General features: G+C 32.5%; 1 protein-coding gene across 3 annotated transcripts in view; it reads right to left on the reverse strand.

Annotated features, from left to right (window-relative positions):
• The window catches only part of Rph (Rabphilin), a 160597-nt gene that overhangs the window by 23890 nt on the left and 108977 nt on the right, over window positions 1–27730 (reverse strand). For all 3 annotated transcript variants that reach the window (XM_035351089.2, XM_035351090.2, XM_035351091.2), the window contains 7 exons: window positions 17572–17642; window positions 15520–15594; window positions 11566–11675; window positions 10828–10951; window positions 4916–5067; window positions 388–466; window positions 131–227 (listed from right to left, as the gene is read on the reverse strand). In XM_035351089.2, coding sequence (XP_035206980.1) covers window positions 131–227; window positions 388–466; window positions 4916–5067; window positions 10828–10951; window positions 11566–11675; window positions 15520–15594; window positions 17572–17642 — 708 coding nt within the window. The remainder of the gene's footprint in view (window positions 1–130; window positions 228–387; window positions 467–4915; window positions 5068–10827; window positions 10952–11565; window positions 11676–15519; window positions 15595–17571; window positions 17643–27730) is intronic.

Consider the following 27730-nt stretch of genomic DNA (forward strand, 5'->3'; position numbering starts at 1 on the left):
ATTGAAAAATCCAAAGATTTGTTTATTTGAAATCTTAAGATAATACACCCTCAAACTTGATATCAGAGAAAAGCTGTATAAAAAAATTCTTGTTTTAAATGAACTTGTTTGAGAAAATGAAAAAGCTTACCAATATAAACATCTGACTTTGCACAATCTTTGTCCCAGACTGTTACCTCCAAAGTCTTCTTAGTCATATCTTGGTAGTCTACTTCAAATGCAAATTGCTGTAAACGTATAAAATAACAATAAAATAATGATACGAAAGCAAGGACATTCAAAACTTATCCCATTATTTAAATATTAACGTTAAATAGCTATTAAACATGTGAATGATTCGGAAAAGACAGATTCCGTAGTTTAAATTATATGCAAATATTTTCTTACCTCGTTGTATTCTGGATTAAGTGTTTTCTTTTTCGTTGATGATTTAAAACGCCGTCTCATACTATCCGGCTTTATTTGCCTGAAAAGAAAAAAATAGTTTACATTATTTTTTTAAGGCTTGTCCCTGAATATTAAATACTGAAGGCAAAATACAATAGTTCCCATGATACCAAAATTAAAATATTTTAAACTTTAGAATTACTTTATTTTAACTCTATCATGACAATCTTTTTCATTCTCATTTTATAAATAAAAAAATAACTTTTTTAACCCAAGGCACGAAAAATTTGTTCTTCGTTTTGGAAAAAACTGAAGTAGCTACGTCGAGTATTTGAAAATCAAAAGAGCTATAACAGTATTTCTTCTTGATTTTCTTTCACATCAAAGGTTAGCCACATTTATTTTTTAAATTCGAGATATCATCTCTTCATTTGAATAGAAATTGGAAGACATATAGTCCTTGAATTGGATACGGATCTAAATCAGCAGTTTTCATTAACTGCGGCTAAACAGATGTGATATGGTAACCAAAGATTTTGAATCATTCATAGCACACTTTACGGCAGATGCTGAGTGATAGAAGTTCGACTTTGAAGATTTCTAAAATAAATCAGAGAAAAGAACTCAGGGGCATTAATTTGAAAGTTTATGTACAGGGTGTTAAAAAAAGATTAGCTTTCAAAGTATCCATTGCATGATTGTTTGTAGATCTATGCTCCAAATTAAAAAAAAAAAAAATAAATCCATTAAGACAAGTTTTTACACTACGAAAATTTTGGTCACGTGGCAGTTTTTAGTCAAAATGCATAGCATTTAAATTTAACCTTATCCTGGAAGGTAATGGAGAATTTTGAAGAGTTGATGGATTATACTTGTAAATATTAATTAATTAATTTGTAAAAATGTATATTTTACCAATACTGGATTTTCCTTTTACTAATGAAGGGCCAACTCTTTTCAGAAGTCTCAATTATAGTCCGAATTGAGTGAACATTTTTATCTTTTTCTATTTTTCCTTACTTTTAGCCAGTATTTAGTAAGGTTTTGATTAAACTTGTAGAAATTCAGTTTTAATAAATTCAGACTATTACAAAAATTTCTTATACTAATCATTCTCTATTTATTTCAATGTGTGATTTAATTGAATTAAAAATTAAAAAATTTCAAACTTAAAATTAAATTAAATTAATTTTACTTCAAAAAATTTCTTCGAACTTTATTTCAAAAACATTTTTTTGATTTTTTACAATTCTTAGTAGTTTGCGACATCTATTTTCACAAGCTGTAACAGTTAGCAATTTTTTCAGTTTTTTACACATTTTTACAATGCATCACAATTAGCAACACTTTTGCACACAGAACACACATTTTACATTACTTAAGAGTTTACAGAATAGGTTTTTACAATATATCTCATAGACAGCAGCTTAACACTCAACTTTAACTTACATCAGCGTCCTCTATTTATGCAGTTAGCAGAAATCTATCTCACTTAGTTTTAATTTAATTTTTTAGTATTATTTTAGTATTTTTTATGTATTTTTAATAGATTGTATATAGTTTATTTTTGATTTACATGCATAATTCGTGTCGGGAAAGTTTTCAAATAGGCAAAGGTTTCTAAATTACTTTTGTTTCTCTAGAAAACTTTGTTTTTCTTTTCTTTTTACGTTGAGAATTTACATTTAATTAATTTTGATTCTTAGTCAATTTGCGTTCTAAATTTTTCAAAATTTCATTTTGTTCAAATTTTTTAGTAATTCACTTCATCTGGCTTTACTTTTGGTTTTGAACATTACTATAGCCATTCCTATATGGATGACGAAACACGTATTCAGTAATTGAAGAGTTAGGTTTGGAGGCAACTTCCCCTTGATAACATCTGTCTCCTGCCTGCTCAACAATTATTCACCAATGCAAATTAATTTAGTCTTAGAAATTTTTAAAAAATTTTTTTGGGATTAATTTTTTGGAATATTACATATTTTTCCATGGTTTTAGATACTTGTACTTAATTTACACATGATCTCAGAATTTAAATGATATTGTAAAATAGTTCGCAGCAATAATTAATCATTTTTTGGGATCCATTTAAAATTTCATAATTTAAAATTTAAATTTTAATTAGCTTTAAATTTGCTTTATACGAATAGAGAATGCTTTTTAAATTCAAATTTCCTTTCTTGAAGCAATTGCGCAAGAGAATTAGTTAAATTTAATTTAATTTTACTATTTATTCTTATGAATTAATCTCTCTCTCTCTATATATATATGACTTAAACCACTTGATAAAATTATGCATGCATAAACTGAATTCCTTTCATGTACAATTTCAAATTTCTATCTTTTTCCAACGTAAAAGATTTAGTTTAGGATCTACATTCGAAAATATAATGCGCGTAGTTACCTTTAGAAATATTTATGTGTGTGCGTAGCTAGCTATCTTTAGTTACATTGTGTGTTAATATAATACGACTGTTAATTAATGATATATACCGCATAAGTTATCAATCGCATAACAATCGTCTGAAGATGGAATTTTTTACCCTTCAAATAATTAGGCTATAGTAAACTAATTACCATTGTCAGTTTTCCATTTAGAGCCATTATTTCATATTTTGTTTGCTAAAAGAGATCAAAACTGGCGCAGTCTTTTTCTATCGTATTTATTAAATCGGAACAATAGGTTTATGACCAATCGTTTAAGACATATTTAGTTTTGCAACGTTTGTGAAACATACTGCGTTGAATGAAAGTCACATAATTTGCCTTTTAGAATGGAACCAAAATAAAATATTTTTATTTTTATGTGATTATATTGACAATGCAAGTTAATAATAATGTGTACATAAGTGGCGAAAGGAATACTGCAGTAACCGCTAATTTAAATAAATGATGAATCGTAATTACGAGGGCTATCCAGAAAGTAGATTACGTTTTGGAATAAAAAAATAAACAAAGTATAGGAAACAAATTTTATTATATACAGATGAAAGCCACACTCAAATACTACTTTTCTACATAGTCACCATACAAATTAAGGCATTTATCGTAGCGATGTACGAGCTTGGAAATTCCTTCGTCGAAAAATTCGGCCGCCTGCGCCTTCAACCACTTCGTTACCTCTTCTTGCAGCTGTGCGTCGTCATCAAAACGCTGCATAGCCAGCCACTTCTTCATTGCTGAGAATAGGTGGAAGTCGCTCGGTGCCAGGTCGGGACTGTACGGCGGATGAGGAAACAACTCCCACTTAAAAGATTCAAGAACTTTACGAGTGACATTTGCCGTGTGGGGCCGGGCGTTGTCGTGAATCAACAAGATCTTAGAGCTCAACATTCCTCTGCGCTTGTTTTGAATTGCTCTTCTGAGTTTTTGGAGAGTTTGGCAATACCTTTGAGAGTTTATTGTAGTGCCTCTTTCCAGGAAGTCCACCAAAATTACACCTTTTCTGTCCCAAAAAACAGTCGCCATCATCTTCCTTGCCGACATTGTTTGCATGCATTTCTTGGGTTTTTGGGGAGAACTTGTGTGCCCCCACTGCATTGATTGCAATTTCGTTTCACAGTTCACATGTTTCACCCATGTTTCGTCACCAGTAACGATGCGATCGAGTAAAGAGTCACCATCCTTATGGTAAGCGTCCAAAAAGTTCAACGCTGCAGCCATTCGCTGATTTTTGTGGTCCTCTGTCAAGATTTTTGGAATCCATCTTGCACAAAACTTGTGGTAACCAAGCTTTTCGCTGATGATTTCGTGCAACAAACTTCGCGAAATTTGTGGAAAACTCAAAGAAAGTTCCGTTATTGTGAAATTTCGATTTTCACGGACTTTAGCATCGACTTTTTCGAGAAGTTCGGCGGTCACTATGCTGGGTCTCCCACTTCGATCTTCGTCGTGAACATTGGTTCGGCCATTTTGAAATCTTATGACCCACTGACGCACTCCACCTTCAGTGATAATGTTGTCCCCATACACTTCACGAAGCTGCCGATAGATTTCTATCGGTTTACAGTTTTTTGCAGTCAGAAACCTTATTACTGAGCGCACCTCGCAGCTCGCGGGATTTTCAATTAACGCAGACATTTCAAACCGTCACAGTATCTGAACGGAGCACAGCACGAACCTCTCACTAGCACGGCTAGATGCAGACTGAGCTGCGCAACGCTCTGACCCCAAGATGGCCGCGCTAGCCCCGCCCCTAGCGGACACAGACGGAAACGTAATCTACTTCCTGGATCTCCCTCGTATTAGCACAAATAAAGCAGAAATGTTTATCGCTGACTGCAATTTTGTTAAAGCTCAGATTAACTTTATCATTGTTTTAATGGAGCTGGACTGAGCTATGAAGAAACTGCTGTTAGCAATAAAAACTTTTGCTAATTTTTGCTAATTATTACATAATTTATTTACTATTAAATTTCACAAAGTTATTTGCCTCAAGATTTGCTGATCTTCCACAGTACTCCATCTCTCTGTTTGCCAAAGTTATCTTTGCTTTATTTAAGTACTGTTAAAGACACAAACTTACACTTTAACGAAAGGATCAGGAAACCCATTATTCTCCCTACTCGGCAATCGGACACATCGGATGATGCCCACAACCAAAGCCTGGTGATCGTCTGAGTACAACAAGGATAATAGAATTTGGCCTCGATTCGTCTCATCTTCGCCATCTTCTGACTGGAATAGAATAAAAGATCATTTAAATGATACAGTATTTTAGAGAAATAGAAACAGTATTTTTGAAGACTACATCCCAGAAAAACGTATAGAGCAATATTAAAAATTGAACACTTTTCTTACTTTGAATAGTTCATATGTTTATGCAAACAATATAAATAATTACTTGCATGGTTCAGAACTTAATCAAAAATCCTAAATAACCCATTAATACGAAACAGAACACAGCACAATTTATTTTATGACAATCCAATCCCTTTATGATGATATATAGAAACAACGGTGGAATGAGTAACCCTCTGATTGTTATAGAAGTTGATGAAATCTAAAGGAAAGGATTAAATATATTGTTGCCTATTTTCACATGTGGGTGCTTTTTGACAAAGATCTAACCAATAGCCAATTTCAAAGCGTAGAGTTTCATTTAAAAATGAATATAAAATCAATGGACGTTTGAATAATTCTGTCAATTATTCTATTATTAATATTTCTGTGTAAATAATTATCAGGTGGGTTATATGAAAACTTCAGGTCAATTAATGTACCGCAACTTAAATGTATAGAAAGAAAAAAGGTATTCAGAAAGGGGAAAAAATCCTTAGCTTCAAATACATAAAACAGAAGTAAAATACTAAAATATATTTATTACTTTTCTTTATTATGATCTACCTTATATTTTCGAGCAGAACGGGGTAAATGACAGGACATTTTCAAGTACAAACTTCGATTGTATGTTTGTAATATTTTTTTCTTTTTGTCACTGCAAACATTTTATTAACGAGCAAAGTACTCTTTGGAGTATCAAATGTCTTTTCAGAACCCTGTTTCCTGTCTTACGATTGATTTATAATTTTATGCTGTATTATGCCCCGTCTTCTCCGCTTTTGAGCATATCTTTGCGATTATCTATTTATAATCATGCTATCTTACTGAATGATGCATTCTTTGATGCATCGTTTTAAATCACACTTTTGAGAAATCTGATGCTGCTCTTTTTTAGCATACCTTCCTTTAAATTTACAGTAGGTCAAATAATGTTGTGCAGTTTAATTATATTAAATTTTTGTTAAATAGTGTAAATGTTAATGGAGATAACAGATACAGATTCTTTAAACAATGTATCTGACATCAGAAGTTTCGTTTTAAAACCCTGGAAGATTCTAAATTCAAGATTTCTAAATAGAAAACAATTAAAATAAAAAATTGTAAGTTACAGATTTCAGTAACACTTATACTTCAGTACTTTCAGTAACTTATAATACATAATGGACATGTGTAGGCAGCCACACAACAAATATAGTAGAAAACTCACTTTCTGCTTTTTTGTTTTAAATAATGAGCCAGCCTAGTAAATACTATTATGCTTAGATTGCATCAGAATGCAAATAATTACAGAAATAATTTTGATTGTTACAGTTAAATCATAATTCAAAATTTATCATACTTAGCTAAAATAAATTTGTATTAGACCGTATCTCGTGAAGAGTAACTTCGATCAGATTATATTTTAAGATCATGTAGAAATAGTTAGATCAAGATTTAAGGGTAAATTATTGAACTTTCATTACTGAAATTATTGATTACTACTTTCAGTAGCGCAGAGACACCATACTTTCGCGTAATAAATCAACTTTCAATGATAAACAGTAGCAAAATCCACTGACAAATGTAGGTTCTGTTATAATTATAATTTTCGTTAAGATGTAAGAAACAACTTCATTACCTTTCTTCGTGTTGACAGGAACTGTTCAATAACTTGTAGTGTCTTACCAGAAAAAAAAATGATCGCCTTGTTTTAAACGAAACGTACCTTTTATTTTTGCCGACACTTTAGATTTCGACGTACACATGACATAAAAACCAAGTATTTAGGTGCTCCTTCGTGAATACTATAGTACAATTTCGTGGTTTGTGGCTGTAAAAATAACAGATGGGCCTAACTTCATTTTCATATCTGTACCGGAATGAAGCAGAAACGTAATTAACTGCGTAGGCAAACATGCTAAGAAAAAGGTCTTAGGTGGAGCCCCTAACTTCCATATAGTAAGGGACGGAAATATTTTAAACTGAGTTTCTAACATTTTGTGGGAAAATGGAAAGGTTCTGCGTTCCGAACCGCATTCGGAAAGCAATCTTTAGAAAAATCAGACCAAAGTTAAAGCCTTTATTAGTTATGTTTTTTAGCTAGCTGAAGTAAAATGACAATTCCAGGTGGAAATGGGATTTTTGCTTCAGCCATTAAGCTGAAAAATGCCATGAAAGTAATTCTAAGCTTTTGAAGCTTAGAATTTGACTTGAAGCGCACTTTTTTAATTAGAAAATGAAAGTATTGCATTCCAGATAATAATTTTTCTGTTGAATTTTATGCAAATGCAGAGCTATAAGAAGATTTTAAAGCCATAAATAAAAGAATTAATGATAAAGTAAAATAGGTACTTGCGTCCTTAACGTAGCCACCTTAGCGCAATTTAGCGATATTTTACAGATAAGATGTAAAAGTTACTTATTATGTGCAAGTTGGTGTTGTTGGGCCTCTTTTTTCGAAAGATTCGCAAACTATCGATATTTATGTAAATCGGTAAACATTATTAACATTTGAAAAGAAAACACGCTTAGCAACTGAATTTAAGTAAGTTATTACATGATAAATAAAAAATAAAAAAAAAAATTACATTCTTATTCAAATATTTCTGTAACTTTTTTGCAGTATTCTTCCCCCGAAGTAGGCAGCGATTTGGCTTTGCTTAAAAAAATATCAGAGAGTTGTGTAGACTTAATTTCGTGCAAACCTCGGTGATCGCGGCTATCAAGGAAAATTTAACTGCAATTTCTTCAGTTGCTGGCAAATTCCGCAAACTCATATTTTAAAACTAAGGGGGAAAATCGCGATTTATATGTTTATAGTAACCGTTAGATCTCGGAAGAGAACAATAGAGAAGGCATTCAAAAATGGCAGCGTTGCTTGACTGAAGGATTGTTACGAGCAGGGTTGCCAGAGTTTGGCACAATCCTAAAATTTGACGACTTCTACTTAGGTGGTTGAGTTAGTACGTACGTACCTTAAAATATATACACAAGATTTTAGAGTAAAATATAGCGAAACAAAAAATTTCTTAAGATAAATGTATAAATTCTTAAAATAAATCAAATACATAAGATAGATTTAAAAAATATTTCTACGCAAGTCTATTTAGAAATATAACAAATTCAGAAAGAGTTTCAATTGAAATAGTTTAGTTTGGTCAACTGGATGAACAGTGAATTAAATTCAGATTCAAATGATAATGATAATTCAGAGACATAGAAGAATTCACTTTCGCATTGAATAATATTAGCTATTCATTAATACAACATTTTGTAGTCATTATCTTATAGCTTTCTGAAGCCTGCTTGATGCTATGGTTACATTCAATATATGGACGAATTTTTCCTAAACAAAAAATAAATTTTTAACCTCATTGTTATTAAATTTGGATCTTGACTTTCCTGATATTTTAGTCAGTTTCAAATATACTAATTTAAAAACTAACTCTAAATTTAATAACTAAAAAATTATTTTTCAAACTTACTGACTGGAAAATTAACTTCTTTGAAGATAAATTAAAATAGAAACAGATAAAATATGAAGAAGCATCAAATAGGTTTAGAATTGTAGATCTTTATAAAAATCCAGGAGGTAACAGTTTTAAATCTGCTATATTAGAATTGGAAGTATTAAATAACCTGACAGTTTTAAATCTTTATATTAGGTTTTAAGTATTAAGTAGCGAGCATAAAAAAAGAGTTCCTAAATTATTATCAGACTTTATCTCTTTAAAAAGTATTTAATGAGTTAACGAAAATTAACAATATCATGCTAAGAACTTTTTAGTCAAACAAAAGCAGATAAAGAACTACGGATATGTACAGATAAACGTGAACAAAATTGAAACGCAACGTTCTGTCTGTGTTCAATGAAAAAACTGTTAAAATACAAGCCGAATATGAAGGTTTTAAATTTCTTGTATCATTCCATCATTCCTTTTATCATATAATAATACATTATTCGTATTATTGTATCACAAGATTAAGGCTCACTAAAGGCACTTAAATCACAACACTAAATTAAATTAGGGAACTTAAATCACAACAATAAATCTTCCAGATTTATACAGCGTCCCTTGGCTACTATGTGTATCAATGCAAGAAAAGTAGAAGAGAATCGAAATGAAAAGCAAAAAGACAAGGGTAAGGTTATAAACACCTTCTTAGCATGCCTTCGTGATGTAGTGGTCTGTATGCTGGGCGCGTATTTCAGAGATCCGCGGTTCGATTCCCAGCGAAGGCGTTGCTCATATCTCATCTTTCCTGCTTCCAAAAATACCTAATGTCTCCACAGTGGCGCCGAACTAAAAGGGTGGTGGATGATGATTCTCCACATCCAGGATTTGAGGAATGGGTTCCCTAAAAACCCCCAGTCGCTCTTTAAAAAGGGGAATATATAAGGTATTTCTCCCGTCTTCTTAGCATGCCTTAGTGGTCTACATGCTGGGTGCGTACTTCAGAGGTCCGCGGTTCGATTCCCGGCGAAGGCGTTGCTCATATCTCATCTTGCCTGCTTCTATAAATGCCTAATGTCTATACAAGATAAGCAAAGATTATAAGAAAAGCTGGTATCGAATACTTTACATAAAATGATAAACAATAATAAGTACATCTTTCTGACTCTTCACTACATGGCTTATGCTTTAAGCTGTCTATTTCAGGCAGAAATTATGCGCTTGGAAAGCTCCTTAGTTATTTTAGTATATCCCAGAGCACCTCACAACCCGGGGTCCCCAATTCCAGGGGCGGAATGAAAAGTATCATCTCTTAGACACTCCATGAAGGGTGGGAGTTTGTAGAAGCCGATGTAATCTGAAAAATACTGGCCATCACACTAATCCCTCGGATGGCTGTTAAGCCGCTACCCTTTCAGATAGCAGAAACTGGGCTCATGTATTTATAACCCCCACAGCCAAGACGGTTGGAGTACAGATGCACAGATCTCAGCCAATCCAAAAACGATCCCGGCGAAGGGAGAAATAAAAGGTTTGGTTTATTTAATTACGGCAAAGCACACTAGCCCTATCTGCCTAAGGGGAGGAAATGCCTTCGTGGAGGACTTTCTGAGAAAAAATGGCTCGTATATATGTTACACATGGGGAAAACCACGAAAACGCCCATGCAGCTAGCCCGTTCGCGGGATTCGAACGTCGGACCAAACTACCAGTGTTCAGCGACTTTACCGCTCGGCCGCTGGTAGGAGAAATAAAAGGAAAAGAAACTTCGGCTTCACTGGATGAGAATTTGAAAGTATCTCTTGCCAACTATCCAACTTCGGATAAAGAACACCAAGAAACTTCGAAAATCGAAAGTTTTCCGTTAAAAAATCTATTGGTAGAAGCATTTTCGTTTTTCATTCGTATGTATTTCATGAACTCTCATTTACAGATTAAATGTTCAAGAAAACTTTTTATGTTTTTCTATGTTTAGTAATATACTTGTCAAAAATTATTTTTTAACTTAACTAATTAAAACACTGATGGTACATCTTGATAACCTTTGCGTGTTAATTATTTTGAACTGAGAGACTGATAGTCACTGCATGGTAATGAAAAATGTCAAAAATACGCAGGTGAAGTAAACATATATTCACTTAGCTAGAGTTACATGCTAAAGTCAGGTAATTCTTTAAAATGAAAATAAAAAAAGATTTTCAGTCATGAAGTGATCAGAAACCTTGACTGGCTTTTCCAGGTAAACGATCGCACTATAGGGCTGGTGGGGTCTCAGTTTCTTCAAAGCTAAACGAACTTCACCCATTGGTTCATTACAATGCGTATCTTCATCCATCACTGTCATCCTGAAAAATGAACAGAATTATAAAAATCAGAAAACTTGAATGGTAGTATAATGATAAACTTATAAAACCAAAGTAAGCTCACCGAAAGATTGATAAAAATGTAAACGGTAACAAGGTGATGCCAATTATAACAATAACTTTTCCAAAAGTGAGAAAAAAAAGACTTCTGTCTCTTTTTAAGAAAAATATTCCTGATTCTTCTTAGAAAACATATTTTTTTAAAGTCATAACTTTTTACTCAGAACAATAACGGTTTGAAGAATTTTTGCTCAGACAATCATGGAAACTAATTTAGAATATAAGCCATTTTACTGATACAGTTAAATTTTAAGTTAATATGTTTTCTCCATAATTCACTTTCAAGTTTCGATATTCTTAAAACTAAGATGAGAAATTATCATTTGATAAATTTAATGTGTCTTTATAAGTTATTATTTGTTAGCAGTTATTTGTTTTAATACTGAAGACACGCAAAAGAAGGCATTTGAAGTATGATAACGTTGCAGTGAAATTCAAATGTCTTAAATAATACTTGAATTTTCAGCTTTTAATAATTTTAAACGCTTTATATGTATTCTTTCGAAAAGTAAAAATATATCTTCAAATTTTAGTACCTCAGAGCTCTTTTGGCGATGTCATAATCCGAAATCCCATAAAAACTGACAGTTTCATTGAACTCGGGATTGAGGGTTTTATGAACAGTTCTCGTTCTTAATTTGTCAATCTAGAAGAGAAAAAGAATTTAATAACTAAAAGAAGGGAATTATAAAAGAAAAACTGCGTAAAATCAGAATAGAGTTATCAGAAAGATTCTTTCCACGCACTTGTTAGTAGTTAGATTTACTGCCAGTTATTAGTTATAAACTATGTTCATTACTTTGCTAAGGTTTTAAATATTTTATTCGATTGTTTACCTATTTGATTAATAATTCTTCCCGTTTTATTGCAAAATATAGGATGGTCCAAAAAGAAATAAATATTAAAAAGATCAATAAAAGTCAAGCTAGTGGGTATAACAACACGAAATAACAGTCACAAGAACGGGATAATTTTCGGCAGTAAATATCTGCCTACAGAAATAGCTATTCGGTATTATTTAGAATACTAGTTTGAATATAAATTTTACTGTCTGTACAGTACACCTTCTATTGATAAAAATCTGAATTCAGTGTTTACCTCCAGCCAAAAAATTTCTTCATAATTAAGATCCAGTTCATGAAATTCGTTCTTATACTAAAATCATATGTTCAAATTTTGTTACTGTTTGAAATCCTTCTAGAATTTTGGACTATATCAATATATCAAATATATCATGCTTAATTTTTCAGCAGTTTGCAGATTTGCATAAAATCCAGTTGTACTTTTAAAAATTCAAAAGAAATTTGTTAGAGAATTAAAATTATCAAGAAATAAATGAAGATACTCTCAGTTTAGCAAAGCTCAGTATTTACAATTGACGAGTTTCTTAGAAGTGTTCATTAATATAAATAAGAATATTTTATAACTTAGACATTTATGATGCAAATGAAGTGCGAAAGATTCGGCAGACTTTTTCGAGGATGATAAATTTGTTCGATGGCTAAATTTTGGAGATGGTAAATTTATTAATGCTTAAATTTTGAGGATAATACACCTTCAGTAGTTAAACGTGTCCTTGATAAATTTATCAGTTATTTAAAAATAAGATGGAAAAGCTCATAAATCTTTAAAGGTAGTTTCGCGTCAATCGATTACATAATCTAAATGCAGCATGTATGCGCTCAAAAATATGTCTTTTCTTACTTTTCTGGCGAAAAACAAAATGGGGACCTTTTTTTTTTTTTGGACAATTTGGGAATTTGTACTTCTTGTGAAGAAAACTGCGAAACTCCTGTGATGCCTGTTTGCTCTCGAGAATCAAACTCGAGATGAGAGAGAAGGTTGCAGGAGTATGCTACTTCTCGATGCAACAAAATGTCTTTCATCTATCTCCCAAATTATAGATAAGCACTATTTATTATAGCATCATAGTGAGCCATTTACAGCACTATTCATGTATCTTTACAATTTTTATATTTTCAGTGTCTTTTTTATTTTACATTTATATAGCATTAGAATAATTAATAGAATATATTTCTGACGCCACATGCTATGCATCTTAATCATAACATTTTACTCTGTTTCTCCTACTTTTAGACTGCCATTTGTTTGCCTACAAATCTGTAGCAATATTTAAATATATAGTCTCTATGTATGTAGTACCTTTTTTATTCTAAAAGGACAATTAAACTTTTTTTATAAGCTAAAGAGAACATGTGCATTGTTTTTATTTGGAAACGTTTGTTAAATAAATATACGTATGATTTTTTCTAGTTTACATTTCAGAAAATTTCTGGTTGAAGAATTTGGAACTCTTAGAATTATTGTTTAACTCGAGTATTATTAGTTCATGATCAAATATTAGTAGTCGAATTTTATGAGGAATTATCATATTTCCCAGTGCGTTTTTGGTGTAAGTAGTCAGCACATCGAATTAGCAAACTGAAAAATACGTGTTTCGAATTACAGGGCAATTGCGTTCGACTTTTCACATTTTCATTTTCAAAAACCCTAATAGTCTTTTCATTATTTTATTTTAACTATGTGCTATCAGCACCATAACATTACAAATATACACTCTTATATGTTCTATATATGCTATTATTTTGTTCCTTTTACTATGCTGAAAGAATGTAGTGCTCATGAAATAAATACGTAAGAATTATTAAGAAGCTGTAATTCAGTTTTTCTCGTTTAAACACTTAAACATGTTTATCTCGGAACAACAACTTTGCAGATCAATTTCTCATTGTTCAGAAAAAAAGATTAAGATTTTGTGATAGATTGATTGACTTAAAATTAAAAGAGAGTTATTATAGGACATCAGCTGTCTGTTAAACTGATATCCGAATTCATATTTTTAAATAATTTTTCTTTTTGTGCAACTATCATCTGTAAAATTTTTACCATTTTATCAGGTTAGATTAGAATTCGAATCATATACTTGAGAATCGCTACTGCATTGAACAAAGTCACGGAATTGCAACATGCCCAACGCTGAAAATTATAATGCTCGGAATGAAAACTTAGCATTTCACTCAACTGTTTAAAATTAGTATTTTAGAAGTTTATGAAACAAAGAAACAATTAGCTGATACATATAAATGCTCCCTGGAAAATAAGGCTTTCTAAGTACTAGTGTGTTAACTACACATAAGTAATAATTAAATCAAATAAATGTTCGCATGGTATAGACCGTCTGGATGTAAAGTTAAATGTCACAGACTTAGCAAACCTTAATTAAATTTATTATAAATTATAAACAAGCATTGCTTAGTACTGTTTCGAATTAGAACGGCTACTTTGGGCTCCATTATTTGATATCGATGCTTATTAATGTTGATCTTGATTTGGTATGAACAAAATTTGACTACTACATTTCCATTTTGGTTTTTAACGAAAGACACCGACAAGCTGCATCGTTCCACTGCCAACGATAGAAATTTAATTCTGATTGTTAGCTATGATCACTCACATTAAATACAGCAATAACGATATTATAATATAAACACATAGAATATTCTCTTTTGGAGCGGCTTTCGCACTGCGAATAGTACTCGACTTTTATGAACTACAGCTGTTCGAAGGCTTCTCGAGGGAAGGCTACAACATGTGCCCTGGACCAGACTTTAGCGGAGCACCGTTGCTTTTTAGAAATGAGTCGAGATTCAGCCTAGAAATTAATCCTCCGCGTTCCTGCATCTGGAGAAAGCCTGGCATACGATACCGTTCTCCCTCATCAGGGAAAAGGATTATTACGGTGATTGAGGTGTAATGCTTTGGGCAGGTTTTATGTTGGATATCCACACAGCCCTATATGTGTTTGATAGAGGCTCCGTGACTGCTATGAGGTACAGAGAGGAGATCTGGAGATCTTTAGAGCCCTATGTTCGACTTTTCAAGGGCGCTGTTGGCTCTAGGGTCCTGTTAAGGGACTATAACGTTTGTCCACTTAGGACAGAACTGCTCGATGATTACCTCGAAAGTGAGGCTATTTAACGCATAGATTGTTCAGCCAGATCTCTTGACCTTAACCCTATAAAGCATACATGGGATACTCTTAGGAGAGTAATTTCCTCTCGTCATCTCGGAACCATCCCGGATTTGAAAAGTGCCTTGATACAGGAGTGGGAATGACTGCCGCAGAACTCCTCAAATGCCTCCTGTCCAGTATGCTGTGGCACTGCGGGATCTATATGGCTGCAAGAGAGGACCGTACAGCCTATCAGACTCTTTTCAGTTTGATATAACAAGGTGGATTTGGACATCCCTTTACTATGAGCTTTACAGATAATCATGAGTACATAAAATAACTCTATAATCGTTCTCTGGGATAAACGTATATTCACACTAAGTTGAATTAAAATCTGCCCGTTAATTTTTCAGAAGTTCGACATAATGTGCAAATTCTCTTAATTTTGCACACGAGTGAATATCAAAAGATATCAAAATGGTTTTAGGTATGCATGGTTGGGTAAAAGACATTATACCTTGCTCTGGATTGGAAGAAGATGTAGACGAACATAAGGGTCAGCGAGTCCATTACAGTCAGTTGGCTTGAGTCCCTGAAATTAGAATTTATAATTATCAAGATGATTTACGGGAATTTAAATGAAAAATATTTCTTCCTTCTTAAATTTTTATCTCACAATCAGAAAGGAGTTTTATAGTAACTTGTTGCAGCTTAGTAAGCGTAAAATCGGGTATATTGTGAACGCTGAAAGCCAATTTAATTTAATAACCTTCGTTATTAATATAATGCTAAAAGTTATTAAAATATTTCTTAATAACATTCATATCAGTAATCATTTAAAAATTTCGAAGTTGAATTTAGCATGAAAGATATAAAATCCTTCGCTGTGTTGCTATGACTAATAAAATTTATTAAATTTGGCGTATTTCATTCTATCATTAGTTTATGAAAACCAACAGCTTTTACAAACTTTCTAACTACTCGATCTCTGGAGACCTGAAATATGAGACATTTTTCCGTATGTTTCGATTTTTATTCTTATTCTTTGTATTGCTGAAAAGGAATTTTTCAGAGATGTCAATGTAAATTTAAGGTCTACATGTATGCACATTAATAAACCTTCGATCAGCTTAACATAGATCTGTCATATAAATTCTGTTTTAATCTTTTCTACTAATAAATTCGAAGTTCCTGCTTTTATTTACCGAGAAAAAGTAGATATACTGGTTACCACAGACTTGTATCAAGCGATGATTTATCTTTGCTTGAGTTATCATTCTTAATCTTCAGCTTGCATCAAATTTCTAATGTTTCTGTATTAGATAAGTACTAAGTAATCTGAAAGTTTGATTAAATAATATTTAATAGGCTTATATTTAAGATAGCTTTTAACATTTGGCACAATTTAATTATCCTTTGTTTTTTTTCTGTTTCAAATCCTTAACAAAATAAAATCTTCTTGCGCTGAATTCTTGCTTTTACATTTGGTATAAAAAAGCTGAGGTTTTTTAAATTATTAAATTATTAAAAGGGCAACTAGAGAAGCAGATTATTTTTTTAATACTCTTTTTTTAAAGTATGATAATTTAATGCATGAGAGTAATATAAAAATGTATATGAAAGATATGACTTAAGTCTAGTGGATTTTTAGATACACATTATATATTTAAATTAATTTTTGTGAATTCATGAAGTTTATTGCAAATAATATATACATTTATAAAATTATTAAGGCTGTGTGAAACTTTAAAATAACTGTTACATATCGTAGAGCTACAAAATCGCAATTAATAGTTCACATTTTTAAAAATCTGATCTTCCGCAATGAATAATGATAAATATATTAGCATAAAATTATTTTAATTTTTGAGAATTGAAAACTAAGGATAGCAAAGTTTTCTAAAAACCATTTGTTGAATTTTAACTCATTTATGCTTAGATTCATTTTCTTCATAAATTCCTGAGAAATATTTGTTATCTGACGTTAAAGGTGACGACGGACAGTAATATTATTTTACATTACACAGTGCGTATAGGCAATTTCACACAACAGGGCTCAAAGAAACAACAGAGCTCAAAGTGAAAAATAAACTAGGACTTATTTCAACAACACATTGATATGCTAATAAAAAGTTAAACTTTAAAGCATTTTGAAAAATATTAGCGTTAAAATTCTGTATCACATTCTTAAAGAATGAGCCTTAAGATAGGTGTTAAATTTCATTCGCTTCACTGGTGTAGAAAATTAAAACTTTACCTTCTATCAGTAATTTTTTAGGTTTTTTTTTTTTTAAACTGCTTTATAGAATTATCTTTGCTACTAAATAAATATGGACTTCCTTTTGTTGTTTCTTCGTCCATGAATGACCTAAGAGAGATAATTTTAATTCACGCTGAAAACAGAGACTGATTTGTTTAAAGCACCTTTTAATAGTGTAGGAGAATTTATTAAAGCAGCCGAAATAGCTTTCTTTCAATCATTTTTTTAAATAATTTTGTGCATTATAGTTAAGAAAACGTTATAAGCATTTATTATTTAATATTCTTACGTTAGAGAATTTCTTTTTACCTTTGCTCTATACATTGTGCAATGAAGAACTTGGTTGTGAGCATCAAAAAGAAGACAAAATTCCAATGTACCTATGAAGAGAAACTTGGTTTAATCAGGAGAAATTAAAAAATTTAAAAAATTGAAAGAGTTAACCATCGCTCAAAAGGATTTGCTAAGGTTTTTAAACTCTCGCTGAGCTCGTAGTCTACCAGGAGTGTTGCATTCACTATTATTAAGCACTATTTTCTTCGCACTTCTGCCATATACGACTCAACAGCAAAATTACAAAAATTTCAAAAGCAGCATACGTTTCGAATTCCCGATACAGTGTTAAGTGTTGGCATACGTTTTTCCATTGTTTTCAGTCTTTGCTCAGTTTATCATATCAACTTTCAGTTTTATTATTAAAATGGCTTACGAAACGTTTTTAGCCATAAAGGTCATCAAGCTCAGAAAGGCTATTAGTCTCAAAACGGCATTTTGCGCCGAATCATTATAAGCGGCTGTGTCACTTTTCAAATTGTTGCCACCAAATATCATCGCTCTGAATTATATTTAAAAAAATTAAGTATTGAAGAATCTGCATGAATGTGTGCATGTTTCTTGTATTGGGAAGATATAACAGTGCCTAGAGCCATCAAATTTTGAATAACGTAGTCCCCCCGCTCGAATATGGTCCCCTGGAAGCCCGAATTTGGAATTTCTAATTGGGTTTATATATTGTGAAGCGTTAAGAATTTTTGATTAAAAAACTCAACGATTTCAAAGCAAGCAGTGGCAACACTGTACGAAATAAAACTTTTTTTTTTATCTTTAGCGCTCGAGACTGTCTACCGAAAATTCTAAAGATATACTTTTTTAAATATTTTTAGTCTAAAGGGGTGTTAGTCCAAATGCCCTCGAAAGGTGTATGTGTGTGTAAATGAAAAACCGGCCTCTTTGGGAGTAATATAAACACAAAATATTTGAAAACAGCATATCTTTAGAATTTCCGACAGACAGTTTCGCGCATTGGACATAAAAATATTTTATTCCATACAGTGTTGTAACTACTTGTTTTCAGATCGTTGAATTTGTTAATCAGAAATTCATTAAAGTTTTACAAAATATGAATATAAATTTGGAATTCGAAATTCGGGTTACCAGGAGCGTATGTTCGGGTGGAGGGCAAAGTTAATTAAAATTTAATGGCTCTAAGTACCGTCTTTTTTTTCACGGTGCGAGAAACATACCATACATACGTGCAGATTCTTCATTATTGAATTTCTTTAAAGATACTACAGGGGGATAGTATTTGGTGCAACAATTTGAAAGGTGAAAAGGTGTTTTACCATTTATAGGGACGATGCAAAATCCCGCTTTAAGATTAATAGCCCATTCGGCTAACTACCAGCTTATAGTGGCATGTTTTATGTCAGTTACGAGCTAGCCATTTATTGTATTAATCAATTATAAATTTATAATGTTTTTTCCCTGCATTAGTTGAAAAAGCAAAAGGGAAGAAAATACGTAATACTAACGCTCATGAAAAGATACAGTTCTGTTTTCTGAAGTGAAAATTTGTAACAGAATATTTTTAATTGAGTGACATATATAGCTTAATTTTCGTAAATACGATAGGCAACTTACACTACCCGACACTGAAAAGGAGTGGCAAGAAAGTGCTGAAATTCGGCAAATAGAGAGAGACAGCAACGAACAATAAGTGATCTTTATTTCAAAATTTGTAAGGATCTTAAGTTTTACTAACGGTTATTTTATTTTAAATCTTTACTATCACTTCTTATTTTCTACTTCCGGCCAGAATTAAAAGCGTTAACTTATTTTATGCAAAATTTGTCTGGCGAACGCCAAGTACTTAAGTTGTGGCTTTTTGCCAAGCGAGAGAGAGGAAGGAGTTAGTCGAAGCAGGCCGCTTGCCTTAGAAGTTTTACTCGGTTGCTGTTTGCCTTCCAGGCCAGAGGTTTAATCCTCGTGATAATTTTAAACGTATTGTAGTGTTAACAGTTCTCTGTACTACATACGGCTTCCTGTTAATATAAGGCCAATCTTCCACGTTTATTATTCCAAATTTAAGTTAGAGTTTAGTTATATTTTTATATTCTTACGTTCAGACCACAAGTAGTTGGTCTCTGTATTCCGAAGTAAGGAAATTATTGTAAAGAGTGAAAAATAAAGGGTTTTGTATACCCTTCTTGTGTATCTTGTCTACTTCCCACAGTTATTGAACATAGCTTTAGTAAGCTCCCTGTTCCAAGTCAGGTCCTTGCATGTTCCCAAAGAAAGTAAGACGGAACATTGAACCTGATAAATTTATATATAATATTCGCTCAGTAGCTCAGTATATTCGCTCAGGACATCTTATAGGACCAGCTTCGGCTCAGTAGGTTATAGGACCATCTTGGGCGGAGATACACGAAGCAACACGTCTAGGTACAGAGTCAATGAGACTACCGGATGGTATCCTGAGAAACGGCTCTCCATTAACTGTCAACTATTTGCCACAGTTCGTCTTCTGAACATGGCAATGGCAGGATCTGCAAATGACGTCCAATCACATCCCAGATATGTTCGATTGATGAGAGCTCAGGACAGAACGGTGGACAGGGAAGTATATGTACAGCTTGCAGAGCACATTGGCTGATGTGAGCAGTGTGTGATTAGGCGTCACCCTCCTGATAGAAAGCACTGCGCACTCAGCACGAAAATTAACAGCACGAAAATTGAACATTTTACAGGTTCCTTTTCTTATACCTTCTTCAACGTGCGCTGGAGAGCCGCGCATTTCACATAATTCGCATAACTCGGTGACATTTGTATAATTTTCGGGCCACTCCTTCTTAGTGTTGTATTTTCAATGTCGGATAGTGTATAATTTTTTCCTTTAACAGCAATATACTGGAGGGCCACTAGCAATATAAGAATGTTTACCACTACTATTTTCTCAAAACGATTGTGGAATATTTCGGAGTATATATAGCATTCTGGATATTTTTATGTTTAGAACTGACCTACTTCTTCCAGTCATTCATCTTCTATTTCTATAGATCGTAAATTCGATAATTCTGGTACAAGTTAAAAAAAATTTTTTTTTTAAACTCGAAGCTAATAAATTGGTTTAAGCTCTTCCATGAATTACGAAACTACGGATAATGAGACTACGAAGACATAAAAAATTAAAACTGTTAACAACATATTTAGATTAGACCATTAACATATTTCGAGACTATTAGCATAAAAATGGTCCATTAATGAAATAGTTGATTAGACCATTAACATAATAATGGTTGCATTTAGAACCATTAACAAAGTGAAAAGAGCTATGTTATAGAGCTTTATTTCCACTTTACTTATGTTTGTGTGTAGTAGATCTCCAGTAAATTTTGAATACCTCTCTGAAATTTTAATCTACTTTCCATGGGGATCCAAATCGAAAACATGGCTAATTAACTATTCTACTGAAGAAAATATTTCATTTATGGTTTTTATCGAGAATTCTTGCTTAAAACATCCGTTTCTGTCTCATACTTTTGGTCTTTCAGAATTGTGATAATTTCAATGTTTTTCCACTATCAATTCCTGCTGAATGGTGTAAAATAATTTCCTTTATACCTTTTTCGTTTATTACATCAAAAATTTTCTTTCACGTTTCCTGCTATGTCTACCACAGTACTCATATCTAGACTTTAACCGCCCAGTACAATTTATGGACAAAATTTGCTCCAAGAAGCATTATTGTGGGCAGTTCTAATATTTATTATGGAATCCAAGAATGAAAGTAGGTTTGAAACCATCTCTTATAAATGGGTTAACGTTTTTATCCATGTCCAGGCACGTCCCTGCGGTCTGCTACGTGTTTAAAGTAAGAAATGAAATCTGATGACCGGTAATCTAGCAATAAACGAACACGTGCGAACAATAAAAATCCGATAATGAAGCAATGAATTGAATAAATAAAGCAAATCAGAGGGAAATAAGAACCTACCCAAGATTTTAAAGATTTCGCAGTTTAGAACACAGATTTTCTTAATTTATTTCGGCTTTCCTCGACCCCGAATGATAAAGAATTACTCTTAAATGGTTTCCTGATCTTTCTATCTTAAGTTGAATTCCTGGTGTTCAGTACTGAACAATTCCTCTGTGACTTTTCTGCATAAATATTTTTGTCAAACTCATCTATTTTTTCTTCTAATTAAACTGACTTTTAAGGTTAGTCCTCAACTTCGAAATCTTACAGATTCAAAAATTTTAATTAAATATATTAGAAATATAGGCGAAGCTGTGTAAATTTAGAGATAATAATTTGGCAGTTATGCCTAAATTTAGCGTACCTGTATACAGAACGGTTCTTGTCTGGTTCTTCGCTTACAAGAAAAGATAAATAATTCTTTTAAAAAGATATTATGCACATTCATTTGTTTAAATCTTTCTAAATATTGGATACTTTTTATACCATTTGTGACAAAAAAATCTGTCTTTTTAATTCATATTTATTTTTCATATTAATATGCATTTAATCCTATTTTAGAGATTAGTATTTTTCTGTTGTAGAGACCACCAGCAAAGAAAGTCGCCCTTCGGCGATTAATAGTCAGAAATGATCACCGACTAAAAACCGACCCTATATAATTCGCGCAAGTGACGTAACTATTCCACATATTTTTAACTGCTTCTTCACTACATAGTATAAAACAAAGTCGCTTTCTCTGTCCGTCCCTATATCCCTATGTATGCTTAAATATTTAAAACTACGCAACGGATTTTGATGCGATTTTTTTTAATAGATAGAGTGATTGAAGAGGAAGGTTTATATGTATAATAACATCCATTATATAGTGGAGAAATTTATTTTTGAGGTTTCTAATGTGATGTCGTAAATAATTAAATTTTTTCCGCTTGCATTGCAAACGCAGGCTGAACCCTACGAGATTTATCAAAATAATGTACTAAGTATTGTACACATTGAAAAGGTCTACAGATTTAAAAATTGCGGGACGTAGCGTTTGCGGCGGTACCGGCCTGCTGGGGCGGCGGGAGCGTGCCTATAAATAGCGCGTCGGAGGCCGCGGTTCTCCTTATAGCACTTTGAATTTAGCAGCGATCGGACGCGTTTATTATCGGAGCTCTCTAGCGAGGAAAATAACAATATACTTAATAAAAACGTGCTTTTCAGAGCGACAACGTATCAGTTAGGCAATCACTGTACTACGGATTCACTTATGACAAGAAAGCTGTGAACGTTGTATATAAAGACATTCTGTAATATATTAATTGTTGTAAAAATAAAATAAATAGGTAAAAATGTAAAAAGTAAATAAGTAAAAATGTAGTGTATGAATTTAGATATTCCAAAGATAGGAGGAAATCTTCATAGTATAGGGAAAGGGGAATTGTTTTACTCCAAATTTAACGCGTGCGGGCCACGGGCAGTAATGAATAAATCAAAACTACTGGATCGATTTTAATCATTTTTTCAGTGAGTGACATAAGCTATATATTTTATACCCGTGCAAAGCCGAAGCGGGTCGCTAGTACACAATATAATGAGTGAGATTTCGTGTACCTAAGAGTAGATAAACCACAAAAGCTGTTAGAAATGGCAGACGGAAACCAAAGAACAAATTTCGTGAAAATCCTTCATCTCATGCTTTTTAATGTTACATCTAAAAATACTTTTCTCATTTATACGCATATGGATTTCGTGACCATTTTTGTGTATTATTTTGCAAGATAAAATTCCATCTTCCGATTTTTTTTAGAGAATATTACTTATGGCTGGGCATCACCTTGAGTCGCACTTAGCAGCGTTATACGAGCCAGTTTTCCTTAACAGTCTTTCACGACGGTATCCTTCCCTTTAGATAAGTTACCCATGAATTATTTACCATACTCAAATAACCTAACCTAACGTATTTAACAGAATTTATTGGTATGAAAATGGGAAAACCCCACAACAAAGCACACAAGGACCATCTGCATAAGAGAAGGTATGTATTCATAGACTACGTTTTCAAGGGAAACTCAATCATACACATGGCGAAACATAAAAGCTCCCATGCAGCCAGTCCATTCGAGTAGATATGAACTCGATTTGAACAACCACTATTCATTGACTTCACCGCTCGGCCCCTGGTAGGTAAACCCTTTTGACGCCATATTAATACTATTCATATTAACGTGAGACACGTTGTCACCACTATGTACAAGAAACAAGTGTAAATGAGAAACAGTATGCTATAAAATGAAAACCTATACTGAAAATAAATGTAGGTATAATTTTCATCTATAAGCTCTATGTACCCCTGAAAAGCAAAGGTATAAAGACATTTCAGTATGAATGAAAGCAAAAACCAATTAGTAAATAATTTTTTTATTGCCAAACCAGGAAGCAAAAACTTTTTTAACACTTCAACTTAATATGTATGAAGTCACGAATTAAATATAATGTAATATAACAACACTTTTCTCAATATTTTAACACCTCTAAATAGTGTTGTTAAACTCTTGTACAGTTTAAACAGATGAAGAATAATTGCAATGTTTGAAATGCAGGCTCGAGAGCCGTATACGCGGTTCTCACACGAAGAAAGTATTTATTTTATATTTAAAAAGTTAGAATACGTTTTCTCTTTTTGTTTGCATGTCGCTTTTTTCCTGAGTGTATCTTTCATCTTGAGGAATTAAAGTATAAAATAAAGTGTATCATAGTATGAATAAAAGAATTAACGTAGCATTAATATATTGTGTCAAGTATACTAACCTGAAACCAAAAAAGTTGCCAACAGCAGCTATTTATTTAAAACGCTGACATTAGTAAAACATTTTCTACAATGACATCACATGCAATCACGTGCTTTCTGCAATGTCAGAATATGACCTTATGTAAAAATAATATGTTAAAAGTTTGGCAATGCTATTTTTATTTCATATTTTGTAAAAATTAAACATTTTTTATTAACAAACTCTGTGATTTGAAAGCGAGCAGTAGCAACACTTTTCGAAAAAAGCCGATTTTTGTCTGCTGCGCCCAAGACTGTTGCAACTCGGAAAAAGGAGTGTGAAACTTAGCATTTTCAGAGATTTAATTAATATTTTGGCTACCTGAAGTCGTACTAAGATGAGAATGGTCGAAATGGCTTCCCGCGAATCTCCCCGCCGTTCCGGGGCAGATAATGCCACAAACAGACAAACGCGCACAGATTTTAATAGTACAGATTTTTATTCTTAAATATTATTCTAATAGTAATCTGTCTTATTAAGCTGCAAGTAATGGATATTAAATTTGTTATTCTCCTTAGTTGTAAACTTCAAACTGAAATAACAAAAAGCTGCTGGCGTTGAGATTATTGAGCTCATGTTCTCTACAGTTGAATCGATATTTAGTTTTCCTATATTGAAGGTCGCCATGCATTTATCGAAGGGAATACGGAAAGCTGTATAGCCTACAAAACATGCGAGAAGAAATACTTTGGAAGATGATGATTTATTGGTATGAGATGTGATAAAAATAAATAGCGCATATTTTCCTATATAATTAAGGAATCTAATGCGAATATTCTACTGAATATTCACCTTAGCTTTCTGGTGTATGTGGAGCTAATGCAAATAATAAGAAATATTCAGAATGCTCTATAAAAAGCAAAAATTAGATTCCCATTTCCGGAATTTTTAGGGAGCTATTAAGTCCTGCGTTACTCTTAATGCATAATAACATTTACCTTGTACTAGTTAACAATTTCTTGCGAACTGAATACAATGTTTCTTGGAAGGATTAGTCAGCCATTTTTCGAACATAACCAAATTATAACATGCGTGACAGACAAGCTATTGTTTGGCAGTTTATATCCACAAACTTAGCAAATTAAAATTTACATTTACTGAAAAGTATGATTATTTGGATAAATTAAGATAAATGATATATAATTATACTGGTTATAAACGGGATTTTATTGATAGCATTTTTTTATACTTCTAGGAGGACGTATGTTCTATATTAAAAGAATTTTTTATATTTACATTGTAAAGGTCAGCTTTTTATTCTAATACACTACCAGTAAAAATTAAGTGCATTTATATATTAATATATCTGCTATTGGACAGTTTGAACCTTGTCGCATACGGTTTTCAAGAACTAACAAAATTTCGGCTTCTCCAGAGCAGTTTGACTTCTACTTTCTTTAGCAAGAACACCGTTTGGTCATCTTTAGAATTCAGTTAGATCACGCATTGAAGTTAGTGTTAAGATTTCATTAAGTTTACGTTTTTCAATTTTTTTAATTATTCTTTCAAATACGTTTTCAGTTTTTAGCTGTTTAAAGTTCATATTTAACCTCTTTATTTATAGAAATCTCTAAGTACAGCTTTTCGTTTTCTTGATATTAATAGTTTAGCAAAATCAGGGACCTCCCAACTTTTTAGTTTGTTTAAATGACTATTAGTTTTGCTCTTTAAACTCGATTTTGAATTTTGGATTAGAATATATTGGTTTTAGACCAATTTATGTTTTTGAATTTCAATGTACATAATGTAAAGTTCTATGGTTTTTTAATTGTCATTTTAACACTATGTAATGTTTTATTCTTTTCCCAAGTGTTTCGAAAATGTACAGGGAAAATTCTGGTACATTTGAGATTCGAGTTTTTGGTTTTATATGAATTTTATAGTCTTTAATAAGAATTTGATGACATCTTTACGGTTTTTGATCTCAAATAGACCAGAAGAATGAAACATAATAGGGGGACCGGAAAATAATGTCGCTTTTTTACTTTAAATTCAAACGAATAAACTTTTAACAAGTTTTTATTTTCAATCAATAATATAATCACTTCGTTATCAGCAACCTTTTGCCATCTAGTATGCCGATTTCAATCCCAGACCGATAAAAATCAATTGGTTTAGTTTTTTGAGTAAAATATCTCGAGATGGCATTTTGGACATCATCCAAATTTTCAAATTTTTTGTCACTAAGAAAATGTTGTAGTGGTCGGAATAAATGGAAATCCGAGGGTGCGATATCAGGCGAATATGGTGGGTGAGGCAGTACCTCCCACCCCAATTCAATATATTTTCCAGTGTTAGTCTTGCACAGTGCCTTCTTGTACTGTCGTATTGCAGAATGACGCTTTTTCCGTTGACAACTGCCGGATATTTTTCGATTAAAGATTGGTTCACTAGATCCAATTGTTCACAATAAAGGTCTACATTAAGAGTTTTTCCAGGTTTCAGAAATTCAAAATGAACAATTCCGCGAATACTCCACAAAACACCCAGAAGCGCCTTTTCGGGATGTAAGCCCTTTGTAACCCCTATTAAAACTGCCTTTTGAGTTTTGGATTATCATATAGGACTTATTTTTTGTCAAAAAAACGGTTCTGTATGGTGCCGTTGAAGCAATACGTTGCATGTGATGGATAAGTAGGCTTTGTTCTTTTCGGACAGATTAGGGGAGACTTAAACACATGCTTTGCTTATTTTTCCATTCTGCTTTAAATGTTCTTGGATGGTCGACCAAGGTTGGTTAAGAGTATTTGACATGGATTTGTTTCCACTTCTGCCCTCAGCATGTTGTTGTCGACATGCGCAGAAACGGCATTACTTTAAGGTCCCCCTATTATTAATCGACTTTTATGAAGCTTTAATTCATTTTCCCCTGATAAGTTCTGAACTGGGGTTTCAATAAAAGGAGATTATTATTTTTTTTTCATATAATTTTGTATCTTTTTCCTTTCAGATTTATATTTTTCGAGATTGTACTACTATAAATTCTCTCTGTTTTGATATTGTGTTAAACTTCGGATACACGGTTGCAGTTAATATATATTAAAGGAATTGCCTTGCTTTTATTCCAATTTTCTAATTAATTTAGATGCTTTAAGTTTATTCTACTTCAATCCTGCAGCTATAGTGCAGGACGAGTTTAAAAAGATAGTTTTTAGTCCCAAGGGGCTTCGTACCTAAAGGACTATTGTTTTCGTTTAGCGATTTTGCATTGAATCACTATAAATGTCCGTTTACTTTTCAAACTGTTGCCACCAAATGTTAGAGTCCTGCATTATATTTGAACAAATTAAATAATGAAAAATCTGCATAAATGTATGCATATTTCTCGCATTGTGATAAAACAGCGATACATAGAGCCGTCGAATTTTGAATGACGTAATCCTCCCACGAATATGGG

Source organism: Stegodyphus dumicola, chromosome 9 (assembly GCF_044657685.1).
Source record: "Stegodyphus dumicola isolate Sdum_Otavi_A_Nest chromosome 9, ASM4465768v1".
Lineage (NCBI taxonomy): Eukaryota > Metazoa > Arthropoda > Arachnida > Araneae > Eresidae > Stegodyphus > Stegodyphus dumicola.